The sequence below is a fragment of the Puma concolor genome, chromosome C1, assembly GCF_028749965.1.
Source record: "Puma concolor isolate L17-30 chromosome C1, mPumCon1.1.hap2, whole genome shotgun sequence".
NCBI lineage: Eukaryota > Metazoa > Chordata > Mammalia > Carnivora > Felidae > Puma > Puma concolor.
The window spans coordinates 184,966,371-184,987,498 of NC_141674.1; the positions used below are offsets into that span (position 1 = coordinate 184,966,371).

Below are 21,128 nucleotides of genomic sequence, written 5' to 3' on the forward strand. Positions count from 1 at the left end.
GCGACAGAGAGAGACAGAGCATGAACGGGGGAGGGGCAGAGAGAGAGGGAGACACAGAATCGGAAACAGGCTCCAGGCTCTGAGCCATCAGCCCAGAGCCCGACGCGGGGCTCGAACTCACGGACCGCGAGATCGTGACCTGGCTGAAGTCGGACGCTTAACCGACTGCGCCACCCAGGCGCCCCCATAAAAGCCATTTATGAAAAGCCCACAGCTAATATCATCCTCAATGGGGAAAAACTGAGAGCTTTCCCCTTGAGATCAGGAACACGACAGGAATGTCCACTCTCATCGCTGTTTAACATAGTGTTGGAAGTTCTAGAATCAGCAATCAGACAACAAAAGGAAATCAAAGGCATCAAAATTGGCAAAGATGAAGTCAAGCTTTCACTTTTTACAGATGACATGATATTATACATGGAAAACCTGATAGACCCCACCAAAAGTCTGCTAGGAAAAAATTCTTTGAGAAGGTGACATGTGAGCAGAGACCTGAATAAAGATAGGAGCAAGCTAGAGCACCTGGGTGGCTCAGTCGGTTAAGCATCTGACTTAGGTTCAGGTCGCAATCTTGCAGTTGGTGAGTTTGAGCCCAACATTGGGCTCTACACTGTCAGTGCTTGGGATTCTCTCTCTCTCTTGCTCCTTCTCTGTCTCTGCCTCTCCACTATTTGCACACACTCTCTCTCTCAAAATAAATAAATAAACTTGAAAAAAAAATAGGAGCAAGCCATGTAAATATCTGAGAATAGAGAATCCCAGGCCAAAAGAAAGGCGAGGGCAAAGGGCAAAGGCCTGAGATGGAAACATGGTTGGATCATTTGAGGGACAAAAAAGAAAGCCAGGGTGGTCACAGCAGAGTAAGGAGGGGTAGAAAAATGTGAGAGACAGGCAGGGCCAAGGTCATGTAGGGCCCTGAAAGCCATCATAAAGAAGATGACTAGAAGCCACTGGAAGACTGAGCACAGAAGCATGACATAATCTCCTTTTTGTTTTGAAGAATCACTTTAGCTGTTGCATAGAGAATAGACAGAATATATGGAGAAGGACAAGAGAAGAAATGATTTTTGTCTTTGTGCCTTTCTTCTATCTCTTTTACAACTCTAGTAACAACCCTTTTAGAATTTTTAAATATTTAGAAACCAATGAAATGGATGGGATCAGTCAAGTGTCCAATCAAAGATGCATGAGCTTTCAGAATAGTTGCTTGAAAAGTGATTGTAAAGTTCACCCATCCATGAAATGTGAAATGCTTAGGTTGAAAATTACTTCCAGCTGTTCATGAAGATATATGTACCAGGAAACTAATGACATGTGCATGTCAGGACCCTCAAGGCAAACAGCTGGGGTTGATCTTTACCATGCTTTCTCCCTCTTTTTTTTTTAAGTAAGCTCTATGCCCAATGTGGGGCTTGAACTCACAACCCTGAGATCAAGAGTCATATGCTGTACCAACTGAGCCAGCCAGGGCCTCATTAACAATGCTCCTTTTAAGAAAGTAGGTGCCAATGACCATTTCAAAGAAAACTGTACAGAAACTATAAGGCTAAGACAGAGGTAAAGCAGCAGCAAAGGGAATCTGCATTTTAAATATGCAGTACTGGGGCGCCTGAGTGGCTCAGTGGGCTAAGTGTCCAACTCTTGGTTTCGGTTCAGATCATGATCTCTCAGTCTGTGAGTCTGAGTCCGAAATCAGGCTCTGTCCTGACAGCATGGAGCCTATTTGGGATTGTCTCCCTCTCTCTCTGCCCCTTCCTACTTGTGCTCTCTCTCTCTCTCTCTCTAAAATAAATAAACATTGGGAATGCAAGCTGGTGCAGCCACTCTAGAAAATAGTATGGAGGTTCCTCAAAAAACTAAAAATAGAACTAGCCTACAATCCAGCAATTGCACTACTAGGCATTTATCCAAGGGATACAAGTGTGCTGTTTTGAAGGGACACATGCACCCCCATGTTTATAGCAGCACTATCAACAATACCCAAAGTATGGAAAGAGCCCAAACGTCCATCGATGGATAAATGGATAAAGAAGATGTGGTATGTATATACAATGGGGTATTACTCGGCAATCAAAAAGAATGAAATCTTGCCATTTGCAACTACATGGATGGAACTGGAGGGTATTATGCTAAGTGAAATTAGTCAGAGAAAGACAAATGTCATATGACTTCACTCATATGAGGACTTTAAGAGACAAAACAGATGAACATAAGGGAAGGGAAACAAAAATAATATAAAAACAGGGAGGGAGACAAAACAGAAGAGACTCATAAATATGGAGAACAAACTGAGGGTTGCTGGAGGGGTTGTGGGAGGGGGATGGGCTAAATTTGGGTAAGGGGCACTAAGGAATCTACTCCTGAAATCATTGTTGCTATATATGCTAACTAATTTGGATGTAAATTTTAAAAATTTTTTAAAAAATTTAAAAATCAAGTTTGTTGAAAAGCTAACTAAAGTTGAAAGTAAGAACAAAAGAGGAACCCCAAGGAAAGTAAAAAATAAATAAATAAAAGGAATAAATAAATAAATAAATAAATAAATAAATAAATAAATAAACACTGAAAAAATAAGTATGCAGTGCTAAGAGTAACAATCACACTTGTAAATGTACTAAATTGGAACTCCATTGCATGATATACAGTGCTAGTGATTACTCAAAATCCACCTCTATCCTCTACCTTCTACCTTGTTGACAGAACCCTGATTTGGTTTAGAGAAGAAATGTTCCTGGTCTCAGGTGGATCAATATTGGTCTAAAGGAATCATGATAATCTTTCTTTGCTTTCCCACCTTCCTATGTAGGTGGAGGTGGTCATATGACCCACCTCTGGCCAAAGAGGCATTGGCAGAAATCTTCTGGGAAATGTGGTCTGAGAAAGCTTTAGCTTTCTGAATAAAAAGGGTTGGTCACAGCTGGCCTCCCCTTACCCTACCCTTCTTCCTGCCTTCTATTTGGGCATGCTGGTTACTGTTTGATGTAGTGCAAATACAAGGGAAAGGCCAAGAGATTTACCAGGCCACTGGCCACCATCTTTAGCTACTAAACCACCACCATCAAATACCTACTTCAGACTTCTGGTTACATTAAGAAATTGAAACTCATGTGTTTCTATAAACTGGGTGTTCTGTTACTTGTGGCCAACAGATTTTTAATTTTTTTTAATGTTTATTTTATTTTTGAGAGAGAGGGGGAGAGCATGAGCAGGAGAGGAGCAGAGAGAGAGAGAGAAGATTCACAGCAGGCTCCTTGCTGACAGCAGTGAGTCTGATGTGGGGCTCGAACTCAAGAACCATGAGATCATGACCCAAGCCAAAATTGGATGCTCAACTGACTGAGCCACCCAGGAGCCCTGGCCAAATAGATTTATAATTGACATGCTTTAAATCGCTCTAGGGAAATAAAATATCCATCATTATCACTTGTAATCTAAAATGAAAAAAATATACCTGCCCATATTCAGCAGTAATTGAGAAATCTCATTCATACTAACTAAATCTCTTCAGAATATCATCAAAGAGCATCTATTCTGATCTTCCAGGCTTCTCTTAGATTTATTCTGGCTTATTTTTTTGTTTTAAATGCCCAGCGGGAAAGGTAGCTAACTATAGGAAGAATTTACCACCAGGCTGAACAGCGCAGGGGTACCTGGTGTAAAGAGACAAACCCAAGAGTGGACTTTCATCTGCTTTGACTAGCTTGGCAAGTTCAAGTCTTAATCCTTTGACAGCAACTAGTCACATTCCAACCCCTCTCTATGCTGAGGATTCTGAGTCTGATTCTAGATTTGTGAAGAAAGAACCTACAGGACAAGAACATGCACTCTTGACTAGCTAAGAACTAGGATACTAGGATGAAAAAGTACAGGAATCTTCTGAATACAATGTATACGTCATGTATACTCCGCTGTCACTTGTAAGTGAATACATACTCAAGGATTCTAGTGGACATGTTATTTATTAGCATTTGGTTTCTTTTACCTGGTTGATGTGGAAGGTAGAAAGGTGTACCCTGATTTAAGATTGCCTTTTCCTATTTTGTTTCTTTGTTCCTTCCTTCCTTCCTTCCTTCCTTCCTTCCTTCCTTCCTTCCTTCCTTCCTTCCTTCCTCCCTCCCTCCCTTTCTCTCTCTCTCTCTCTCTTTCTTTCTCTTTCTTCTTTCTTTCTTTCTTTCTTTCTTTCTTTCTTTCTTTCTTTCTTTCTTTCTTTCTTTCTTCTTGTGGCATCTGTAAAGCATTTCACTTTCTAATTGTGGATCACACAGTGTTTTCATGGGTCATGTTACAGTCTTTCAACTTGCAGTCTCTCTTTCCACCCCCACTCTTAAATGAGAAATAAAATGAAAAAGGAGGCCAGATGGAATTTATTCTCCTCCCTCTGTTGCAGATGTTAAATGAAAACTTTTTAAATGAGGGAATATTAAAAGAGCCTTCTTTTTATCCCAGAGCAAATTGCCCCTGCATCCAGAGTTCCAGTCTCAGGAGGAAACCTCACTGATCTTTTTATCCAGGTCGCAGACAAAGGACCCTGGACCTCAGTTCTGGCTCAGACCCCTTCCCATCGAGGGCCTTGGGCTAGACTTTGACTCTCTCTCGGTCTCAGTTTACTCACTGGAGCAGGGTTGGATGAAAGAATCTTTGAAGTTATTCCAGCTCCTAAGAGCCAATGAATTGCCTCCAAAATTCAAATGTAAAACTGCTGACCATTTTTATGAGAAAAATCACTTTCTCTTCTTTTTTTTTCCAGTCCCTTCTCTCAATAACCAGAGATCATCTCATTCATTAATTTGGTTTTATGAGGTATTTGCTGTTAATCTCAGTCACTTGGGGTGAAGACTCGCTATTAAAGTGGATGTTTGAGAAGCTGCCTCTTTAATTCAGATATGTGGTTTTAATCTGTTGAGAGCTTCACATGACAAATAGCAATACATTTCTGCTCTGTTTGAATACTTTTGGTGTGAGAGCTTTTATTGTTCATACTTGACCATACATAACTTCACTGTATGTTATTAAATTCTTCCCCCTCTCTCACCCCCCCCCATATACACCAACACATTTGTTATGATACTTCTAGCTAATTCAGTTTTCCAAATTGAGGTCAAGAATCTTTTGATTTCCTTCCTGCCTCGCAGCTCCATCTGATTCACAAGCGTCTGTCCTGTTTTCTTCATTCCACAATCTCTGATAAATACCATTACCTTACAACCCTCAGACTACAGATCCTTATGGATGGAACTTCTGGAGTGTGCCTTTCTAGACACCCTAGCGGTATCCTTCCTGAGATCGTGGGTTAGAGAGAAAATGAAAGGTTAAAGAACTTTCTTTGCTCTTGCTCTTTAACGATTAGACTTGTAAGTGTGAGCACTTTTGCATATGGTCATGGCCACCATAATAGAAGACAGTAAGAAAAAGCACGATCCTAGTTCCTGCAATTCGTTCTAATCCAGAAAATGCCTGAGGCCAATTCACTTAAGACTTATTTAAATTTTATAGCTCATTTTTACCACAGCATCCTGAGGCTCTGATTCTGCCCAAATTTGTCACATTTCAACAAATGAAATGTGATTTTGCAGTTAAGCTGCCTGAAGAACAGGACCGTTTGCTCAAGAGAAGTACAAGAAGTCAAGAAACGCAAGCTTGGCTCATATTTTTCATCATCTTCACCCAAGAACACCTAGCACACTTTTTTTCTTCGTCCTTGTGGGGAAACTTAAAGCTTCAAGACCCAACTCGGAGCCACATGGTTTTCATTTCCTGGCCTCCTCCCTCAGCCCCTGCGGCACCCACAACACACACAAAGGCCTCATCCTCTATCTGCAGATTCAAGATACCGTCCCTTGTACATTTTTCACAGAAGCAAATGAAGCATAAAAAGTCAATACTCTGCATACATACCAGCCCAAATAATAAATAGCTGCCTGCTGGCTCCATTTGTTCCCTTGATTTGTACTAACCCTTGTGTTTGCTCAGGGCTTCGCGCCTACAAAGCACTTTTACGTTCATTAATCTCACGGTCTTCACCCTAAGCCCGAGAGAAGGGTACACCCTTCTCTTCACATTATAGACAAGCAGATGGGTGTGTGAAGGTCTGTGCAAAGTCACACAAATTAAGGGCAGACCCAGGACTCAAACCTCAGCCTCTGACTCCAGGTTCAGTGCTCATTTTTCTGCCCCCACCATAACCTGTGCAATGCTCTTTCTTGTTGGATATAAGACATACATGAACAGGGCCTGACTGGACAATGTTAGGTTCTAGAAAAGTTGTCTTGAGAAATGTAGTATGCAGGGGTGCTAAGAACCTGGGCCGTGAAGCCAAGCAGCCTAGGTGTGAATCTGGACTCTGCTTCACGAGAGCTGTGTGCCACTGCATCATTCTTGGGGGCTTCACTCACAGGGTGCTTCACGTGCTTGGTGTCCTAAGAGGTTTTCAATTCAGCTAGCCTAGAAATTACTCGATTGTCCTGTGACTCGGGACAATAAGAAACGGGCATAAAGATACCTACTTCCAAGGCTGTTGTGGCAACTTAATAATATAAAGCACATAAATCCCGGCCCGGTAAAAGACACCCCAAAGTGTTCTGTGCTCCTGGAAGACCATCTGCCTGAGCTTCACCTTCTTGGTTATGCCTCCACTCAAATTCCTTTCTGTGAGTATCCTCCATGATCTCTACTAATCCCATGGCTGGGACACCTCATAATCCCCACGACGGCATTGTGCCACATATTGAATACAGTACTGAGCCAGGCACTGTACTAAGCCCAAACGTGCATACTTCCCTTGATCCCGTATTTCAGGATCTCCCCATCCTACTGCTAAACCGGGCCCCACTGAGGAGTGAGCATCAAGAACTGCTCCACAGGAGTCTGGAGAAAGGGATTCTCATCCTAGTCCTACCAAACAGTCTAGGTGACAAACAGGCCCAGAACATCCCCTCTCTGAGACTCATGTAACTCATCTGCTAGGAGAGACTCCTTAATACGTGTCTTGTCCATTAAGAGAATCCCTGTCTCTACAAACAGGATGAATCACGTAAAGCTGCTATGCAAAAAAAAAAAAAAAAAAAAAAAAAAAAAAAAGGTGAAGTCAGTGTAACAGGCTCTGAGCTATTATTAAAAGAAACGGTCAGGGGCGCCTGGGTGGCTCAGTCGGTTGGGCATCCGACTTCGGCTCAGGTCATGATCTCGCAGTCCATGAGTTCGAGCCCCGCGTCGGGCTCTGTGCTGACAGCTCGGAGCCTGGAGCCTGCTTCACATTCTGTGTCTCCCTCTCTTTCTGCCCCTTCCCTGCTCGTGCTCTGTCTCTCTCTGTCTCAAAAATAAATAAACATTAAAAAAATAAATATAAAAATAAAAGAAACGGTCAGGGATGCCTGGGTGGTTCAATCAGTTAAGCATCTGACTCTTGGTTTCAGCTCAGGTCATGATCTCACAGTTCATGGGATGAGTTGAGTCCTGTGTTGGACTCCAACGTGGAGCCTGCTTAGGATTCTCCCTCTCTCCTTCTCTCTTTCTGCCCCTCCCCTGCTCTCTCTCTCTCAAAATAAATAAATAAACTTAAGAAAAAAGAAAGAAAGAAATGGTCAGTGTCTTACTAATTGGCAAGAACCCAGTTTTGAAATCTGCCTCTGAGAATTATGAAGAGAACTAACAGACAGGAAAGGGGGACAAAGGTCTAACCATCAATGCAATAAAAAGATGGAAAATGGAAAGCCCAGTGTTGAAAATACTGCAGCACTGCTAGAAAGAGAGACAAGAGAAAATTAGAGCTGAACCGCTATAGGATTTCTAGACTAGAGAGATTTCTAGAGGGAGAAGGGCATCAGAGGACTTTAGGATGCCCTGCCAACTTCTTCTGTATTCCTGGTTTCAAGCAGTCTATGTGGCTGTGGGACAAATTTCTGCCAACCAGACCCAGCTCACCTGCATGTTTCTTACCTGTGCAAACCCACCAGGCAACCACATGGAATCTTGCCCCTTTTCTTTCCGCTGCTCTTTTTTGCATCATTTTAAATAATGACACATTGGGGCGCCTGGCTGGCTCAGTCTGTAAAGCATGTGACTCTTGATCTCAGGGTTGTAAGTTGAGCCCCATGTTGGACACAAATTATTTAAAATGAATTAATTGACTGTTAATAATAAAAAAACAAGAAAGAAAGGGGTGCCTGCATAGCTCAGTAGGTTAAATGTCCAACTCTTGATTTTGGCTCAGGTCATGATCTCACAGTTCATGAGATCAAGCCCTGAGTGGGGCTTCTGTGCAGACAGCGCGAAGCCTCTCTCCTTCTCTCTCTGCCCCTTTCCCATTTGCATGTATGCTCTCTCTCTCTTTCAAAATAAATAAATAAACTTTAAAAAAAATAAGGAAGGAAGGAAGGAAGGAAGGAAGGAAGGAAGGAAGGAAGGAAGGAAGGAAGGAAGACACATTAACAGAGTCCCTAAAGTTAGACCTGGGATAGTACATGCCCATGGTGATCATGTTTTGGAGTGAAATTCCTCACCCCTATGTATCTCTGGGACAACTAAATGTGATATACAACTCAGGAACTCCGGTGGAGAAGTTACATATGATAAGCCCAGAGTGTTTGTTTAATACCACACAAGTTTGCTGAGTGCCTGCCTGCCACATGCCAGGACACGCAATGGTTACTAGACAGAAAGGTGTAAGAGGCATGGGACCGGCACCCAACGACTCATGCCATGATGAGTAGGGGAGGGACAATTTTGGTTCCGACCATTTGCTGTATTTATTATCTCAGTTGCTTTCGTTATTTTGTGTTTTTTCTTATTTACTTTATGTCTTTATTTCCCCAAGTTGGGGTAAGGGAAGGGTAGCCCCAGCATCTGGTAATAATTTACAAATCGTGACATTCTCCCTAATACCAACTGGAAAGGTCTCATGCCTTAGAATCATTTTATAAGTCACTGGCAAAAAATAAGCATCCACCATTTTTAAGATCTTGTAATTGTGAAATAATAGAAAAAAATATATAGGCCTTTGCCCCTTGTTCCTGGCACAGAACTCCTAAAACTCTAGTAGTTTCCTAAGTGATAAAAGCACTAGGAACATCTTTTGCTGTAATATTTGGTCTTTGACTCTAGTTCCTGGCACACAGTTCTTTTATCCCTTGGCATTTCCTGGGTGATAGGAACATCTTTTGTTCTAATGATGCAATGTTTGTTGGGCTCCTAAATAGGGATTGGTCATTAGAAAGACCAAGCCATGATTGGATATGTAATTTCAGCCCCATTCCCTATCCTCCAGGAAGGGGAGAGGGGCCAGAAATGGAGTTAATGATTGATCATGGCCCCATGGATGATGAAACCTCCATGAAAATCCCAAAGGCATGGGGCTTGGGGAGCTTCCAGGTTGGTGAACACGTGGAGGTGCCGGGAGAGTGATGCTCTGGGAGCGGGTACAGAAGCTTCATGCCCCTTCCCACATATCTTGCCCCATGCATCTCTTCCATCTGGATGTTCATCTGTATCCTTTATCACACCCTTTTATAATAAATCAGTAGATGGGGCACCTGAGTGGCTCAGTCGGCTAAGCATCTGACTTCGGCTCAGGTCACGATCCCACGGTCTGTGAGTTCAAGCCCCACATCAGGCTCTCTGCTGACAGCTCAGAGCCTGGAACCTGCTTCAGATTCTGTGTCTCCCTCTCTGTCTGTCCCTCCCTCGCTTACATGCTGTCTCTCTCTCTCTCTCTCTCTCAAAAATAAAAATAAAAACATTAAAAAATATAAATACATAAACCAGTAGATGTAAGTATTTCCCTGAGTTCTGTAAGCCACATTAGCAAATTATTGAACCCAAGGAGGGGTTTGTGGGAACCTTGATTTATAGCCAATAGGTCAGAAATACAGTAACAATGTGGGACTTGAATCTGGCATCTAAAGAGGGGTATGTCTAGGGGCGCCTGGGTGGCTCAGTCGGTTGAGCGTCCGACTTCGGCTCAGGTCACGAACCCACGGTCTGTGAGTTCAAGCCCCGCATCAGGCTCTCTGCTGAAGCTCAGAGCCTGGAGCCTGCTTTGGATTCTGTGTCTCCCTCTCTCTCTGCCCCTCCCCTGCTCATGCTCTCTCTCTGTCTCTCAAAAGTAAATAAACATTGAAAAAAATTTTTTTAATAAAACAAAATAAAATAAAATAATAAAGAGGGGCATGTCTTGTGGGACTGAATCCTTAACCTGTGGGATCTATGCTAATTCATGGTAGGTAGTGTCAGAAATGAACTGAATTATAGGACATCTAGCTGGTGTCACAGAGAATTGCTTGGTGGGGGAAAAACCCATACACATTTGGTGATCGGAGGTGTCTGAAGTAAAGTGTTCTATGTAAGTAGTAAAGGAGAAACACACAGGAAGAAGAGTGAATTTTTCCTACTCAGTAATAAAGTGAGGGATATGGTTATTTGCATTAAAAAATAATCAACAGTTTTCCCTTAAAAAAAAACCGGTAAATACTTTGTAGTGCCTTCAAAGCATACTGAATTAATAAAAGCTAGCCTTTACCTTAAAGTCTTAATTCAACAGCGAGGTTTATCAAATATCAAGCGCTGGTTTTTGCTGAATATTGTTAAAGGTCTGGCTCCAAAGTTTTGCAAACCACCAGGTAAAAGCAGCCAACTTTTGTTTTCATGGGCTCTGCTGCCCCCTGTCAGAAGCAAAGAATGTTACAGGAAATAGAATTTTTTTAAACAAAGCTTTTCATAGAATAGCGATGATTTCCTCAATTACATGACACAGGATATTCTCACATCTTGTGAATTAATACCAAAGAATTATTTGTTTAGAAATGTGCCTGCCTTCATACAACTGTCTGAAATAATTCAAGAGGGCTGTCACTCACTGAGTTCCTCGGCACGCGTGCACTGAGCAGCAGAGAAGTGTTGGGCCCCATCCATGGGCTCACGCCTTTCACAGACCACTGGGGAAGACACATGAGCAAACGGACAACTTTCACACAGAGCGAGAAGGGGCATGTGGGCACCAGGTGCTGGGGAGCACATCACTGCAGCACCTTAACCCGTGGGTTCCAAATGAAGTAAAAGGGGCCCATTCCCAAAGAGCAGGATCCAGCCAAATGAAGAAGGAAGTAAAGGCCTTTACCAGATAGCAGCAACCGTATGTGCCAGGGCAGGGAGGCCCAGAAGAGAGTGGCAAGTTCAGGCCCCAGCAAGAGGGGAACTAAACTGTGTGCCGAGCTTAATCTCAGCAGCCCAGTTGCTGCCTCCTGTGCTGAACAACAGCTGGCTGGGAGTCGCTTCATCTCACTGCCTGAGAGTGTAGCTGGGCCAGAGGTCAAGACAAAGGAGGGCAAATGGAATTCCTGAGGTGGCCATTTGAGCAGGAAATCCTACTAAGATGCCAGCCATTGCCCTGTGTTCTGCATGCATTCCATTCACAAAAGATAAAATATTTTGCTAGCTAACTTAGGACTCAACTTAGCTATCTTAAGACCCGAATGGGGAAAGGGAGCCATTAATTAGTCCATAAAGATTTGCACGTCATCAGAGCTGCTGTTCACAAGACAATAGAAAGAAATACCAAGTGAAAAGAAACCCAGTGATCATCCATGGCATTTGAAAATTCAACCTGTGGGAGATCCTTAAAACTTAGTGCTCATTTCCCCTACTTTCCCTCAGTGCTGGGCATATTGCTTCACTTCACGAAGGCCTTTTTTGTCTTTGTCGGAATACACACGCACCAAGGCATTAATCATTTACAGACCTCCATTATTTAGCTCATTTCCATGTAGTGCTTCATCTTTCAATGAGTCATATGTTTTCCCTTTGGACAGCCTTTTGGCAAAGTTTTCCATTAATTTTTTCTTTCCTTTCAGTTCATCCTCTATCAAACATTAAATATGCATTTAGTTCTATAGTCTATAATAAGGTTTTCCATTCTCCTGATCTCCTAGTGACTTCTTGGACTTTATCAGTCCTAAAGGATTTTGGTAAGAAAATGACACCCCTCCAAAAACAAAAAAATTACGACATACTATATTTCTCGTTAGTGCTGAACAACAAGATCAAAACTTACTTCGATAGTTAAAAATAACACTGAACAGATGCATCAGTAGAAAGAGCATCAGCTTGGAGTCAGACCAGCCATGATTCACATAATGACACTGCCACTTAACCTCACTGAGCCTAAATTTTCTCCTCTGTACAATGGGCACAATAAATCTACCTCATAAGTTTGTTGTGAGGAACAAACGAGCAAATAGATGCTAAAGTGTTTTGGAAATTATAAAGCACTAATCAAATGTAAGGCATTGTTAAGTGGCTCATTGAAGAATATAGGCTTCATAATTTTTCTTTTTGAACACCAAGGTTCTAATCATGACAACATTCTTTATTTGCCCATACCTCACAGTTTTAGGATCTTGCCAAAGTCAGGAATGATTCCAATTGTCTTCTCTCTGCTAGGCCCCTGTTAATCAAGTGATTTTTGTTAAAACTAGCAAGACAAAAATTTCAGCACACAAGAAAACAGCACTGCATTCAAAGAGGGTTTGTCTTCGTGCCCTTTTACGTATGTATGTATTTTTAGAGAAGGAGAGAGAGTGTGAGCAGGGGAAAGGGGCAGAGGGGGAGGAAGAGAAGGGGAGAGAGAGAGAGAGAGAGAGAGAGAGAGAGAGAGAGAGAGAGAGAATCTTAAGCAGGCTCTACGCTCAGCACAGATCCCAATGTGGGGCTAAATTCCACGACCCTGGGATCATGACCTGAGCTGAAATCAACAGTCAGATGGTCAACTGACTGAGCCACCCAGGTGCCCCTGTGCCCTTTTAGTTTTTATACAAGGTAATATTAAGTAATAATCAGCTAGCATCCATCCCTTTTCAGGCCACTGTTTTTTCCCCTAGAAGTCCCAGTTGCTTGAAACCCTTGAGTGGACAGAGAGAATTCAGGTATGCCATGGTAAATCGCTGATGACTGAACTCAGTAACTGCATCTAAAGGACTAAAATAACTTGACCTCCATTAGTAACACTTCTTGAACAGAGATGAATGATATAATTAGCATCTAACTACAAACTTCTTTTCCTTATTAGAGCAAAAAGAGGATTTTTTTTCCTCTAAGAGAAATATTAAAAGTAGGATCCATGTATAATTTCAGATGGAGACAGAGAAATATCATTGACATTTGCAGAGCATTAATCACTTCTGTTTCCTTACCTTGTTATGACATGTACACATGATCTTGTGGGGTGGCTGGCCAGAGAGCTGTAGTGCCACACTCCATGAACAACACTGAGAGCTCATCCATCCCAACACTTCGTGTGGAAAATTTCCAGGAAGACTCTCGGTCTGCAAGTCAAATTAGCCATGATCTTTGGAAGGTTTGCTATTTACCATTTCCCCCGGAAATATTCAGAATATTTTAGATCTCTTTGTGACATAAAATAATCATTTTTCTAACACCCTCCAGAGCCCCCAAAGTATTAGACTTCTAGGGAAAGAAGCTAACAAGCAAGTAATTTGAAGAACACAAAGCCAGCTTGGTATTGATTCCTTCCACAATTGGCCCATATTCTGCAGTGGTGGGCTAGTGTTGAGGCAATGACCAAAAACCACAGTGTCACAGCGAAGGAGGGAAAAGAAGTGTGTTGGGTGGGGGGAATGATTTAATCAGCCTACGGGTCTTCTTTGAACTAATTCTGCCCTGAGAACACTTGCTGGATAAACTCCTTATATAAATCTATGCTTTGGATCAAGGAAATGAACCTAGGGATATTAATCTCCCCATACCATGATTCAATTCATGATATTTCCCTACTTTAAAAACTTCAATAAATATTTATGGAATAAATGAATGCTGAAATATTAGTGATTACTCAATGCCTATAAAGTTTAAAGAATGGCCTTGGAAGCTTTCCATAAACTGAAGCCAATATATATTTCATTCATTCATTTGTTCAATAAAGGTGTATTGGGTTCCAAGTAAGGGTGGAACTTTTCTTAGTGGTGGAGATTCCGATATGAACAGACACACCACGTACTTGGACCTCTTTTCTTGAGGCTACATCCAATCTTCCACCATTTATTATCATTAGGGCTGCCCACCCACCCACACTTTCTTAGACACAACCTAAGCTTCCGCTACTTTGTCAATGTTCTTCATCCTTCCCTTGCAACACCATTGAACTCTAACTTTTCCTCAAAAATTAAATTCAAATGCGCCTTCCTCAAGCTCCCTCCTAACCACACACTCTCCTCCTTCTCCAACATGAAGGAAACTCTGTCCTCTGAACTCACTGGGAACTTGACCTGCAGCTTTCTTTTGGCATTATCTCCTCTATTAATGTTACTTAGACATTTTCTCCACTATCTTTCAGGGAACGACCTTTTCAACTGTACTTATAGCAGCTGGTTTAGTAATAGTTGGAACTTAGTAAATAGATAAATGTCAAACAAACGAATCAACTACTAAAGTCCTTGTGACTTAAGTTGCAGATACTCTGTTTATACACTTGAGAATACATTTCTCAAATCCCCTTAAAGGTATGATTTCATAAACTCAAAAGCCAAATAGGCCATTTGTTCAAGATTATTCAATGTGACAAAAATGTAAAACTGCCCATAAGAAAATAAAAATATGTTGGGCTGCATATCTCATGAAAGTAGTTGAGGCAGAATCATGCACCTATCTCCAGAGAAATAAAATTTGAAGAGTGTTCTTCTAACTGCTGAGTGATACCAGTTCTTTCTCAAATAATTTGAAGATTTGAACAGCAAATCTGTACTTTCAAGACTTCAACTGCAGTCAGGCCAACCTCCTAATCCTCTCACTTCTGCTGCACCTGCAGACCAATCCAACCCAGTACCTTCTCCATTTACCTGGGCTGTTAAGCAATACTAGAGAATACCCTGCAATACTATCAGGCACTCTTATATCCTTGATGAGTTTCTTCTCTTATGTCCTCAAGAGTTTGTTTCCAAAGTATTTCTTCTCAAGCCACCTACCAGTCTCTCTGATTTCAGCAATCACAACCGAGCTCTCTTCCCTCATGATAATAAAAACAATATATCAACAGCATTTATTAAGCACTATGCTTAAGCATTTTGTCTTAGAGGCATTATCTCAGTTAATCTTCACAAGGACCACCAATTATTAAAATAGGTGCCATTATCCCTCTTCTACAAATTAGGAAACTGAAGCAGACAGAGGTCAAATAACTTGCCCAAGGTCACAAAATCACTAAGTGTGAATCCAGGACTTGGATTTATAACTTGGATATGACAAACTCCAGAGCCAACTAGTAAGACTATACTTTGTTTACTCCTTGTTCTCTTCCTCCCTTGGGACATGGTAAAGGCAGGGAGAGGATTCTTTTTTTTATTATTATTATTTTGAGAGGGAGAAAGAGTGCGAGCAGGGGGAGGGGCACAGAGAGAGAGAGAGAGAGAAATCCCAAGCAGGCTCCACACTGTCAGCGCAGAGCCTGACATGGGGCTCAAACCCACACCCTGTGAGATCATGACTCAAGCCGAAATCGAGGGTTGGACACTCAACAAACTGAGCCACCCAGGTGCCCCCAGGGAGAAGATTATTAATAAGCCCTGTGGCTCTGGCCTAGCTCATACTGGCCGCTAGAGAATGACCTCCGTCTCTTCGGTCCACAGTTCTCCAACCAGTGTCAACTAGTCAGTAGGAGGAGAAGCAATGTGGATATACATTTGTTAACTGCATTGACCTAACCAGCCTTAGTTCAGGTTGCTATAGCAGAATGTAACAGACACCCTAGACTGGGCGGCTTAAACAAACATTCCTCACAGTTTTGGAGCCTGAGAAGTCCAAGATCAAGGAGCCAGCAAGATCCAGTGTCTGGTGAGGGCAGGCCTGCCTGCTTCCTGGTTAAAGGTGGCCATCTTTTCCTGACAAGGCAGAGGGTAGAGAGAAAGCGTCAGCTCTCACATCTCTTATGAGGGCACCAATCCCATTCACAAGGGCTCCAACCCTAGGACCTAATCACTTCCCAAAGGTTCCATCTCCTAATACCATCCCATTAGGGATTAGTTTCAACATATGAGTCTTAGGGGACACAAGTTTTTAGTCCTCAGCACAGGCTTGTTTTAAAAAGCAATTGATTTGGGGCGCCTGGGTGGCGCAGTCGGTTAAGCGTCCGACTTCAGCCAGGTCACGATCTCGCGGTCCGTGAGTTCGAGCCCCGCGTCAGGCTCTGGGCTGATGGCTCGGAGCCTGGAGCCTGTTTCCGATTCTGTGTCTCCCTCTCTCTCTGCCCCTCCCCCGTTCATGCTCTGTCTCTCTCTGTCCCCCAAAAAATAAATAAACGTTGAAAAAAAAAAATAAAATAAAAAGCAATTGATTTTACACAAAAACAAAATTTCTTTTGTTCCTTCCCTTTTGATTTCACCTAGGTTTCAGTAATGTACCATCCTGAGAGTATCCTGACCACCTCTTGTGTGTCATAAGGCCCACTTACTTCCATACCTCAATGGGTATTTCCATCTCTTATTAACCATATCCTTACTACATTGGGAATGGAGTGGTCTCCTAGACGATCACTTCTCAAACTTAAATGAATGTATAAATCACCTGAGGATCTTACTAAAATGTAGATGCTCATTCAGTGGGTTTGTGGTGAAGCCTAAAGAAACTCCCAAGTGACACCATGCTGCTGATCTCCAAACTGCACTTTTGAGTAGTGATGCCCTAGATATTTAAGCACATGATCCTGTTAGTGCTAGCTGATTTTCCTCCCAAATGTGTAATCACATTTGGTGATCAAAATTATGCTGAGTATGCACTTGCATATTATATATGTAACCTACTATAGATACCAGTGGCTAAACGTCACCAGGTTTTCAAGTGTTTTGAATTTTTTATTCAAGTTTCATTTTCCTCATTTAGGTCTAATTGTGAAGTAGCAGTAAAACTGCTTAAATTTTGCTTTGATAGGCCCTGGGCAATTTTTCATGACTACATTCCACCACACTGTCTTCTTTATGGACTCAGGGAAAGATGTTCTCTTCCTGTCCAAGAAAATCCATCTGCGTCCTGACTTCCACCTCTTTCCACAAGAAACTCAGTTAATCTGTTTTCTCTTGTTCATCAGCCCCCTTCTGTCTTATAGTTCCAAGTTTTTCTATAGTAACACTGACAGAAAACTTTCCTAAAAATACACTATTTAAAAAAATAGAGTAATTTCGCAAAATTTTAATTGCTAGATTTCGGTGGAGGATACACTGACAGGTGTTCATTGTACCACTCTTCCAACTTTTCTCAATATTTGAAATTTTAAAGTTTAGAGCACAGTTAGACACAGAAACAATGAACAATTTTTCCTATTTGTGAGTTTCTGGCCCAGGACAAACGTATTCCAGGGTAAGACTTCAGACTATAGATCTCCTTCAGTTTCTCATTCACTAACTTATTACAAATTTCCTTCCAAAAAAAAATGTATTAGGCCATTAAAAAAAAAAAAAGCTTATGTCCAACATGATACATGAGCATATTTTCATAGTCTCTTTAGATTATAAAATAAACTATTAAGAATTTTTAAGTTTTCCTAGAATGAACACTAGAAATGTCGCTGACCTACACTCCCTATAGTTTACTTACTCCCTCCTGCCTATAAACCTTGACTGCCTTGCAAATCTAAATTCTCTATCATATCACCTTAAAATCTATGGCTTCATATCCATATCTTTTAAAAAGGGGAAAGGCTCCATTCTCTGCCTGGCCTCTTTCTCCCAACAGGTGACAAGCTGGGCCTTGAACAACTGCATTCCAAGTAGAACACTGAGCCACTGGCACTCTTGCCCCTGCACTCCACACTTGGCTCCACCTGGACCACAAGCTGCTCTGAGGACCTGAGGTCAGTTGGCATCTTACATGCTTTCATCTTGCTTTCCCCAACACTGGTGTGGCACTTAACCCAAGGTAGGTGTTTAAGTATTTGTGAAATAGTATTTCTAGTCACTTCCTAGGCAAATGTTGCCCAAAATGAAAATGCTTTATACATCATGCTTTAATTTTATCACACGAATCCTGTTCAAACAAGTCTGAATGGTTCTCAACCTAGGGAAATCTTGCCCTGCAAGGGACACAAGGCATGACCTGGAGGCATTTTTAGTTGTCACAACTGGGGTGGGTGCTACTGGCATCTGTCAGGACAGGATTCCTACAATGAAAAGGTTATCTGACCGAAAATGTCAGTATGCCAAAACTGAAAAATTGTAATAGCTGTAGTTTCTATTTCCTTTAACCTAAGGGATTTAAGAAGCACTAGAAACCAAAGAGTCAAGCAATTAAACCCATAGATAGGGCGGCACTATTGTTTTCAGTTTCTTAATTTAAAGAAAAAGTTCTTGATTTTTCATTATGAAGTTCCCTTTTCTGGAAAACCACCCAAAGAGCAATATTATTTAAATGGCACAACCACAACACTGTAGTGCAACAACGATAGTCAACTAAGATTAAAAACTGGTCTAAGACTTTAGATATAATAAGTTTTATTCATCTGGTGGTACTTGATGCTCACAGGGCACCGTACAACAAATTTTAAAAATACAATATGAAAAAATTGAACAGCCAAAGAGATCAATTCCATTAGAGGGCCCACAGAAAAACCAACAAAAGCCCACAGAAAAACCCACCCACTGTCATCCCTTAAGAACATTTTCTTCCTGCTTAAGTTTGGCTTTAAGAAACACCAAAAGAGAGAAAGTCTTTGAACAAGTTAAAACTTCACATAGCGTCTTTCACATGAGGGTATCACAAAATGCTTTCCTTATTCAATAAGCATATAAAATTATCCAAACACCTATGAGCCTCTATTTGGTCCCATCCTTTAAGGTCATAGCTGTATTTCCCTCACCTGCCTTCAAATGATTTGCATCAGTAAAAGTCATATAAAGTGGTCTCTTTTGCTCCATTTTGCCACTACAAAGCAGATATGTTTTCCATAAACAGGAAGGGCCCAAGAAAATTGAAGTTACCCAACTTCTTGAGGTGAAAATACAACTAAATTTTTCCAAGACCAGTTTAAAACCAAATTCTGGCTTCGAAACCATTTTCTGCAATTTTCATGATTAGAAATTACTGAAGGTCATTTGACATAAACTACAAGGAATAGTAAGATGTAAAGTTATAATGGGGGCTACTGTTACAAAAACTTCAAAGAATAAAGATCTGGAAAATTGTGTTCTAGGACACGCTGACATGTTGTCATAATGTTACACAAGGAACAATAAGGAGTTACAACTTCTGCCTGAAGAGTCCTTTACTGCTCAGTATTCATTTTGTAAAAGTCAACCAATTACAAACTGTCATGTAAGCCTCCAACACAGGAAGCACTAAGTGTTAACGGTTGGAGGCACAAACTCCTTAGTCACAGTGTAACAGTTTTACTTAAAGTAGCAGAGCCATCCCATGCATACTCTGCTGTAGAATCTCATTTCCCATTCGAGTTCACCAATGCACTAAAATAAGGAGGCAAAACTGCTATGGGTAGTCAAAGTACTAAAATGAAGAAATTTTTGGTCGGATTTCTGGGAAAAGCTGAAAATATATTTAAAGTAGTTGCCAAAATATGGTAAGCACTACCTTAATGCTTAGTTCCTCTAAAATTAAATGGTGTTCCAACTTATGCTTAACATCTATAGATCTAAGCAAACCTAGACATTTTAGCTGCTGCAATTGTGTAATAACACAGTACATAATACGCAACTAGATGTGTCTCCCCTTTTCCATCATACTGCATTTCTTAAGGGCAAGGGGCAGGTCAAAAGCACCTTTGCATCCCCTACACTAAGCACAGTGGCTGGTATACAGTTTAAGTGTTCAACAAGTATTTACTGAATACATTGTTGAGTACTGGCTTATGACATGGGAAAGAGCCCAAAGATTGTCTTATTCTATTAGCAATACTTAAGTAGAAAGCAATTTCAAAGTAGATACCTTACCCACTTTCTAAACACAGACTCAAGAGTTAGATATGACTTAAATCATTTCTCCTAAACATGTTCATAAAGCATTTTGAGAAATCAAGAGATGAAAGGCGCTATGTAAGTGCAAAATATTATTACTCAATACAGGTTAGCAAAGATGCTATATTCTCTATGGTGATAGAACAGTTGTGCTAGTTTGAGGTGAACACCCCCAAAGCTACTACTCTTCTTGATGTCATTATCAACAGAACAATGGAATTGGACAAAGATGCCATCACTTTATATAGTTTATATTCTGCTAACTACTTTCTATAAACCAGGTAACAGAAAATAAAATTAAGCCACTTACTCTACACAAACCAATACTTTATCAAAGTTCCGCATTTTACAAGTCATGTTCAAAAAACACACACAAGTTAGCATTTTGTACACAAATGTTTATTTCTCAATTAAACATTCCCTTTAAACACAAGGAATGAATTCTAAATTTTCATAAAGATGAATTAAAAATGAAATCCCTCCAGTATAGTGTGTGTAATCGCTGTGTTCTTGGTCACTACTGGCATTTACTGTTTAACATCAAAAACAAAGACAGGTTATTTAAAAATCATGCTACTGGATTTCTAGCTCTTCCTCTATGACCAGTTCTACACTGATCTGCAATGTTTAAAAGTTTACATCACCAAATCGAAGCAATAAGAGGTGAAACAGCTGTGCATTAAACACAAAATAAACAATAAAGTTATAAGATATAGTCAAGTTCATAACGAATATAGGTGTTCTTATCATCATTGTAGATTCTTGGGTAATGTGCTATGAGAGCATCCTGTGAACCAATGTAGATGGAGTTGTAAATTTTCCAATACACGTCTCTGACTTTCCGGGCCGGGTGAAACAAACCCTAGAGTAATTAGAAAGTTATATTATTTCAATTTTCAGTAACATATATAACCTTAGCACAACTAACCAACAAACCATAAAGATGGGATTCCAAACATTTCTCTTTAAGAGAAAAAAACCTGACAAAGGCACAAAATTGCAACAAGCTAAGACAAAATCTAATCTCTTCTCCCCCCACAACTGTTTTCCCATATGGTACAAACTAGCCTACTCATAATTAAGAACAGTGACTTAATTCAACTAAATTATTTTTTTTTTCATGGAGTAACCTTTTAAAAATCTTAACCTTGAGGGGTGGGAGGGAGGAGA

The 21,128-nt window shown here is 41.0% G+C and overlaps 1 protein-coding gene across 3 annotated transcripts in view; it reads right to left on the minus strand.

Moving 5' to 3' along the window:
* Window positions 1-18,465: 18,465 nt before the first annotated feature.
* SF3B1 (splicing factor 3b subunit 1) overlaps window positions 18,466-21,128 on the minus strand; it is a 60,752-nt gene continuing 58,089 nt past the window's right edge. For all 3 annotated transcript variants that reach the window (XM_025912533.2, XM_086719213.1, XM_086719212.1), the window contains one exon: window positions 18,466-20,820. In XM_025912533.2, the coding sequence (XP_025768318.1) occupies window positions 20,662-20,820 (159 nt within the window). In that variant the 3' untranslated portion in view covers window positions 18,466-20,661. The remainder of the gene's footprint in view (window positions 20,821-21,128) is intronic.